The 8495-nt window shown below is 40.4% G+C and overlaps 1 protein-coding gene across 3 annotated transcripts in view; it reads left to right on the top strand.

The window, feature by feature from the left end:
* Positions 1-8256, top strand: part of PDE6D (phosphodiesterase 6D) — a 49832-nt gene extending 41576 nt beyond the window's left edge. For all 3 annotated transcript variants that reach the window (XM_045559651.1, XM_045559653.1, XM_045559652.1), the window contains exons 2-5: positions 2879-2967; positions 3572-3697; positions 4415-4520; positions 7657-8256. In XM_045559651.1, coding sequence (XP_045415607.1) covers positions 2879-2967; positions 3572-3697; positions 4415-4520; positions 7657-7738 — 403 coding nt within the window. In that variant the 3' untranslated portion in view covers positions 7739-8256. The remainder of the gene's footprint in view (positions 1-2878; positions 2968-3571; positions 3698-4414; positions 4521-7656) is intronic.
* The last annotated feature ends 239 nt before the right edge of the window (positions 8257-8495 follow it).

Raw genomic sequence — 8495 nt, forward strand, 5'->3', positions numbered from 1 at the left:
AAGTCTGATGTCCATGTTGCTGTATTGGGTGCATAGAACACTATCTGCTGTGAAAAAATGAAAAACAAGTACAGAGCAAGTCAAATGAGATCTGTGTCTTCTGAAAACCTTGGACTTAGATATCTGGGACAGTTCTGTTTAGAGCTGAGCTCAGAGTGGATTGATAGAGAAGTAGTATCGGCTGTTTTCCTTCTCCATTTGGGAAAGCTTTCTCTTAACATATAGAGACCTTAGGATGGGTAAGCATATTTATAGTAATTAGAATTATAAGACATGACCTAAGCAAGTATGTATACTTTGACTTGCTTTTGAATTTAGTTGTAAAAAAAAAAAAAACGAGTTTGAAAATATGAAGGAGAGGAGGGATATAACAATGTGAGTATAGAGAAGCAGCAGTGTCTTGAGATGTACTGAGCATAGGAGAGTTTGTTAGGAATTACACAATAGAGTGGAACACAACCAACATGACCTTAAAGTGATGGTACGTTCATGCAGGGGTGCTCACAAGGAAGTTGAAAGCACAGAAGCTAGAGTCCTCACCACATTCCAGGCACTGTACTAGATATAACCCTGGGTTGTCTTTTGTGACTTTTCTTACATAGCAGCAAAACCTAGAAAGAATCTCTTCAGGGGGTTAAATGTAGTGCCATTACACACATGATGGTGCCATTCAGCTGTGTTTTTCAGGGTTCTCCATTGCAAACTATTCAAACAATGGGAAAGGACCAGAAGAATATCTGGGGCTTTTGGAACTGCCTGGAAGTTAGGGGACCAGAGCCTACAGCTAAGGCCACAAAGCAGGAAAGGGCAGGTTGGCATGTCCCCACCATCCCCACCTTGAAGAACTGCTGACTCTTCCCCAACTCCTTGTGTGACTAGAGCTTCAGGACCCTAGCACTGGATACCTAGGTGTCCAAGCCTAAGCCTTCTTTTGGTCACATTCAGCTGTACCAAGGCTGGGAGAGTAGCCCTTCCAGCTACTGTAGTGCAGAACAGTCACTGTCTGCCACAGGGAAGAGAGGCTGTAAGGTACTATTGGGAAAAGGTTTGGTTGCTAGACAGCAAAAAAAAGAAGACACATGGGCTGGTCTGAAGGTAGTGAGTTATCTCACTTGATTGTTCACAGTCACAGATTGACCTCCTTGTTCTACTACTTTCCCCCTTCCTCACTACTGCACTTGACTAGTATAAAAAAAAAATAATTAAAAATTTAAAAAAAGAAGACACTTGTAAACTCTATCAGCTCTATTTATCTGAAGCTCAGTCTCTTTACAAATATTAACCATCTTTTGCAGACTTAGCTTCTATACTTGCATAATATTAATTTTCTTTTCCTTTAATGGTTTGTCCATTGTTTTTTAAAAAAAATAAAACAAAAAAAACCTTGGACTATTTTTTTAAATTTAGTCTTAATTTTTATCAAAGTTGTGTGCATCCATCGTTTAAAGAATCATAGTCCACTCAGTTTCTAAAGAAGAGCAACACTCCCTGTCCTCCCACCCCTATTTTCTACTTCCCAGAGAAAACGATTTTCAATTCTTTTTATGCCCAGAGTATTAGAATTACAGGCATGAACTATAGCACCCTGCCCTTGAATTAATTTATTGGTGACATCTTCCCTTTAGTTTTCTCTGTTCTTTTTTGTTTTTCTTCTTGCCCTTTCCCAAAGTTGAATCTGTTCTGTCTTTCTAGAACTCCTGTTGGTTAGACATTGGACCTCTTGGACTATTTTCCAGTTTTTATATCTTTATTCTTGTATTTTCTATCCTTGATTTTTCTTTCTGAGAGCTTTCTTCAACCTTATCTTCTAATCCTTGAATTGAGTTATTTGGTTTTGCTATCAAAATATATGTTTTTCAAGAGTTCTTTTTTATTCTCTGCATGTTCTTTTTTTAAATTGATATTATTGACTCATTTGTTGTATCAAACAGTACGGAAACTAGAAAATACAAATATTTAGGATAAGAAGGCATTTTCTGACTAAAAGATAATACCAGTTGACCAGGCCCATAAGTTGTCACCTCGAGCCAGAGAAAATCACCTAAAATATACAAAATTTAATTGTATTAATATTTAGTGTCTTTAAGGATTATGTCATGTGGCTTTTTTTTAATGTTCCTTTTCATAAGTTTGTATCTTTGTCTACAGTCTCTTTTTTCCTCTAAGTTGCTTTTTTTCTTAGTTTGTTTTGGTCTCTATTTCATAGTAAATGCTTTCTTGAATTTCTGGTGATACTTGGCTGTCTTCTGATATGTAAAACAGGGCACTAAAAAGCTATTTGACAGCCCTGTGCTTGTGGGTGAAGCTTATAGTCTATGATCTTCACTATACGGTGAACTACACGAGTCATTTCCTTGGGGTATCTCTGATACTTGTTTCTTTGCATCTTTTACCTTGGCTGGTCAGATTCTGTTGGAAAATTTTAAATTTTGCACTATTCATTTTCTATCCCTTTCTTGCAATTTCTAGATTTGTGCAGTCTTTGGATTTTTTTCTTTTTTTTTGACACAGGGTCTCTCACTCTATCACCCTGGCTAGAGTATAGTGACATTATCATAGCTCACTGCAACCTCAAACTCCTGGGCTCAAGTGATCCTCCTGCCTCAGCCTCCCAAGTAGCTAGGATTACAGGCATGTACCACCACGTCCAGCCCAGTGGATTCTTACATTGTAGACAGAATATCTTCTCTAGGTCTCTGCTTCTTTCTTTAGATGTCTTTTGGACTCTCCTATACATTCTTACCTTCTTTCATGGCACTTAGTTTGGCAGACTTGCTGAAAAGTAAACAAGAGTTGGCAGGAGCAACTCTTAACTACCTAGAGTACTAAGTAGGAGTCACTTTCAATGCCTTATTTTGCCTTAATCATATTTGATCAGAAATTGGATGAACCTTCGGGATGCTGAGACAGGGAAGATACTCTGGCAAGGAACAGAAGACCTGTCTGTCCCTGGTGTGGAGCATGAAGGTACTTTCCAACCTTTTGTCAGCACAGGGCTGTGACCAATGCCAGAACAGGGCCTGGGCATCAGAGAGCTAGGTTAACACATACCTAGTAGATAGGTAAGCCTCTGAAGACATAGCATGTTAATCTGTATATTGTTGACATTTTTAGTTCCTTTCTTATATTTCTTTCTTCCACTTCCCAAAACCCATTTTGTGCTGAAATTTTTGCATTAGAACATACCCAAAGGTATAAACCAAGATCTCCTCTTTTTTTTCCAAAAGAAAATTTTCATTTTTTCTCTGAAGTAAAAGAAAAAGTATGGGGTTAAAACCAATAGAACAGAGTAGAGAAGGTACTCATGCATCCCCCTTCCTAGGTGTGTCCTGGTGAGGCCCTTAAATGCACTAAATCTGGTATTCCTTGAAGGCCTTTTAGATACAGTTGACCAGTTGGAGACCTCTGCCTTCAGCTAAAGCATATAGTGCAGTTACCAAGGCATTATCTGAAATGTAACAAATAGGACATGTTCCCTAAATCAGTTGCAAGAAGCTCCCAGAAGCTTGAAGTATCATAGTCATGTGGTTTTCATTTAGTATGGCTTCAACATTTATTTTTCTCTTATCAGCCCGTGTTCCCAAGAAAATCCTGAAGTGCAAGGCAGTGTCTCGAGAATTGAACTTTTCTTCAGCAGAGCAAATGGAAAAATTCCGCCTGGAACAAAAAGTTTACTTCAAAGGGCAATGCCTGGAAGGTATTCTGCTGCCTACATGCCTGAAATCAGGGGTTAGGGTGACGGGGACAAAAGGCAAGACCAAGTAAACGAAAGCAGTGCTTTGATAACATTCATGTTACAACTCAGTTTGTGGTAAGATTCCTACACTCTGCAAGACTGAGGACTCCCAGTGAAAACAAACCAAAACAAAGCTGGCCACTACGAGAGGTTTTGAGATGTCTGACATTGGGAGCCCAGGTAATGGTGCCTGGTTTGGCGCTGACATGGTATTGTGATGTGGTCATGGAGGATCTGCTGTGAGCAGGGCCTAGTACAGTGCTCTACATAAAGTATCGTAGGATTTGACTGGCAAGGCCACTCTGCATTGAGTTCTCACCATGCAGCGTAAGAGGGCACATAAGCACCTTAGAGCTAAACTCCAAATGAAAAGGCCTTCTTCTATTTAATAGTTTACATCCAGCCTACCTCTAAGAAAACACTGCTTATACTGTATCCTGCTCGCTGATTCTAGTCTTGACCCCAAAGCATAAGAAGCAAACCTCTGGTGTGGTTCAGCGGACAGCCTGAAGGAGGCCTCCATGTTCTTTTTATATACCTCTTATCTGGGAGGTTTCTGATAGCTTCCTTTGGTGGTTCTCGGGGTAGGAAGAGGCTCACTCTAAAGGAGGGGGACAAAGAGCCTTTAAACTTTATACTGGGGCACCTGCTCACCCCGGCTTTTCCTTCTTCCTTCAGAATGGTTCTTCGAGTTTGGCTTTGTGATCCCTAACTCCACAAATACCTGGCAGTCCTTGATAGAGGCAGCACCCGAGTCCCAGATGATGCCAGCAAGCGTCTTAACGTGAGTGAGCAGATCTCAGGAAATTATGAAGTGTGTCTAGAAGCAGGCATTCCAGGCAGGTGGTACTCTTGGTGCTGTTAAGTGGGCAGGGAACTAGGTTGAGAAATAAGAGTAAAAGAGTATCCAGGGGGATCTTAGTTTATAAATCACTGACTTTTGTCATATGAAAAAGACAGTGTGATAGAGTGAAAACAATCAAAAACATTAGATTAGACTAGGTTTTAAATTCCTGATTCACCCTGACTGCCTTTGTCATCTTGAGCAATAATATACTTTATCTCTCTGAGCCTTAGTCTTTCATCTCTAAACATAGAATTAATAATTATCTCTCATAGAGGTGTAATGAAGGTAAAATGGGATGATATGGCAGAAGACTGCAATACAGTATATGACAAATCTATGTTAATTTGCTCTGTTTTCTGACTGCTATACTTCTGGTATCTCTGTACTTTGATTGGATCACCTTTAACAGACTCTGACAAAGTGCTAATTCTGTTTTAGAGGATAATACTTGGTTACAGTTTTTCAAAAAATAGCTCACCACTAAGCTTTGCCTCCTGCTCAAAGAACAACCATCTTGGTTTTTGTCCAAAAACATTGTCAGTAACTGTCCATCTTCTATTTTCTCTTGGGAAAAGATGTTAGTCTCTCATATGTTGTAGTAATAGTGCCTTCCAAGAGTTAGTCTGACAGATAATTGTTTAATATTAGATCATCTCTTTCAGCACGTCCTTTATGAAAACCACATCGAATTTGTTAACTAAAGGTTATTTACTTTTTAAGTTTTTTTGTTTTGTCTTTTTGGGGTTTTTTTGTTTTTTGTTTTTTGTTTTTAGGGACAGAGTCTCACTATGTTTCCCGGGCTGGATACAAACTCTTGGGCTCAAGTGATCCTCCTGCCTCAACCTCCCAAGTAACTGGAACTATAGGTGTGCACTACTGCACCCAGCTCTACTTTTTAAGTTTTTAATAGTTGTTTTTCTTTAATAGATTTTTAATTACAATAGTAGCTGTTTTTATATTCTTGCCAGTGAGATTTTGAGTACCCTATTTACTTGTTTTATAATTAATTACCAGCAGAAATGTATCTGCTGGTTGTTAATTACCCTTGGAAAATACAGAGTTAGAATAGAGGGGCATTTATTTTTTTTATTATTATTATTTTTTTTTTTTTTTTATGAGACAGTGTCTCACTGTGCTCAGGCTGGTGTCGAATCCCTGAGCTGCAGCTATCCTCCTGCCTCGGCCTCCCAGAAAGCTAGGATTACAGGTGTGAGCCACCGCACCCAGCCAAGAAGGCATTTTTTGGGATTTGATTATATTAACCTTCATTTGACTTCTTGGCCAGGCCTGATTTCTTTCAGGTACTAAAACCATTAAGTCTATGATAACATCTTTATGTTAAGTCATGTTTCACTTTTTAGAGCCCCAAAAAACAGTACAGGTTTTCCTCAACTTACAATGGGGTCACATCCCGACAAACCCATCGTAAGTCAAAAATATTATAAATCAAAAATGCTTTTAGTACCCCAATAAACCGATCATAAAGTTGAAAAATCTCAAGTCAATCTGTCATAAGTAGGGGACTGTCTATATTTAACTTTTTTTTTTCTTTTATTTATTTATTTTTTGAGACAGAGTCTCACTCTGTTGCCTGGGCTAGAGTGCCGTGGCGTCAGCCTAGCTTACAGCAACCTGAAACTCCTGGGTTCAAGTGATCCTCCTGCCTCAGCCTCCCAAGTAGCTGGGACTACAGGCGTGAACCACTATGCCCAGCTAATTTTTCTATTTTTAGTAGAGATGGGGGTTTCACTCTTGCTCAGGCTGGTCTCAAACTCCTGAGCTCAAGCATTCCTCCCACCTCAGCCTCCCAGAATGCTAGGATTACAGGCATTAGCCACCACACCCAGCCTATATTTAACTTTTTAGAGCTCACAAAAACAGTTGCCCTTAGCTTAAGAGTGATTCAGTAAGGTCATAGTCTTTCTCGTTTTACAAATGGAAGCACTAAGATACTCACCAAGAAAAATGAAATTCCACCCTCACAATACAGATGTATCATTTAGGGTTCTTTATTTGCAAGCTACAAAAACAGGCTATGGCTGATATAACAGAGTTAAAAGAGGAGACCTGGGGCATCTTGGAAGCTGCAGGAGGCAGGAATCCATGGATGGCTTCCTCAAGGAACAACCATAGGAAGAATCCAGCTCAGAGCAGAGAGTCTGATTGGCCCAAGTGACATCCTTTGCTCACTTTTTTTTTTTTTTAGGCAGAGTCTTGCTCTGTTGCCCAGGCTAGAGTGTAGTGGTGTCATCATAGCTCACTGTAAACTCAAACTCCTGGGCTCAAACGATCCTCCTGCCTCAGCCTCCTGGGTAGCTGGGACTACAGGCACGTACCACTACGCCTAGCTAATTTTTTTTTTCTGTTTTTAGAAGAGACAGGGTCTCACTTTTGCTCAGGCTGGTCTCAAACTCCTGAGCTCAAGCAATCCTCCAGCCTTGGCCTCCCAGAGTGCTAGAATTACAGGTATGAGCCACCATGCCAGGCCAAGAATCATTCTTTTATGATTTTTATGCCCAGCCTGCTCACCTTTTTGCCAGGTAAGGGAGGAACCACCCAGTTGACACATGGACCAGAGGAAAGGTGGTTCTCCAAATGAAGAGCAGAGTGCTGTTACCCAAAGGCAAGAGAACAAATGCAGGGCAGGCCAAACCCCAGCTGTCTACTATAGTAGGTATTGTAGGGAAGGATACTACCCCTGAGGTCTGCAGGCTTCCGTGTGTAAACCAGCCAAAGGTGTCCATATATGCGGTATCAGTGTCAGTCGGATCTATAAGTGCCCTGTGTGCAGAGCACTCTACTAAGGGCTTTAGAGTGTACCAGGTGGTGGACACATGTTCTCACTTCTGATTTCTGAGCTTGACAGAGACAAACCTAATCACATAAGTTAAATGTTATGTTAGACTGCTAACCAGATGGACAAAGACTTTAAGGTCCCTAAGCTCAGGCTCTAGGTAGGTGCATGTCCATGGGCCCAGTGAACCCAGATAGAAACTGCTCTGTGGAAGTGAAATCTTGTGCCTAACATGCTTGCTCTTTCTTGTTTGCCCTCTGTTTCTCTCATTACTTACAGTGGGAACGTTATCATAGAAACAAAATTTTTTGACGACGATCTTCTTGTAAGCACATCCAGAGTGAGACTTTTCTATGTTTGAGAGAAGAATGTGTGTGCATTTCAAGAATTTGGGGTTTTTGGAGAGAGGAGGAAACTGTTTACTTTTTTCCTCCACATGTTTGATTTTTGAGACTTCCACCCCTAATTCCCTCTACGGCAGAACACACCTGTGGCCACCAGGGGACCAGCTCTGTGGTAGGTAACCAGATGGCTTTTTTTCCCAAGCGGCCATCTTCCACTGACCAGACTAAACTCCAAACCCCAGACCAGGGCAGGGGATGTGCCTCGACTCCTTCCTAGCATAAACACGAGGGAACAAACACATACCACAAACCGATACTGTACCTACCACCCTCCCTCTCTCCTCCTCCCACAGGCTACACATCTTCCTTTGGTCCCTGGTTTTGGAAAAATTCACGTTCCTGACTGACCCATGTTTAGTTTTTTCCTACCATTTCTATTTCATACATCCTTATACATTTAACTTGTAAAATAGACTGTGATATTATTATTATTATGTAATGTAATTAAAACATGAATTAAAATATTCCTACAGTCTTTAGCATGGCACTGCTTTCATCTTTCCTTTTTCTGGAACATGAACCTGGCTGCATAATGGGAAGAAAGACATTTATCAGATCATAGGATCACAACTATATTTTATTCCAGGGCTTAACTGGTAGATCTTGTTCTTGAGTGCCTCAGTTGCTGCTTTCCAAGAATGTACAACCTACTTGAACAAGACCCATGATCTTAACATTTGTCCTTTAGATACAATTTTTAATGGTTCTCTTCCA

The sequence above is a fragment of the Lemur catta genome, chromosome 8 (genome assembly GCF_020740605.2).
Source record: "Lemur catta isolate mLemCat1 chromosome 8, mLemCat1.pri, whole genome shotgun sequence".
In the NCBI taxonomy this organism is placed as follows: Eukaryota; Metazoa; Chordata; class Mammalia; order Primates; family Lemuridae; genus Lemur; species Lemur catta.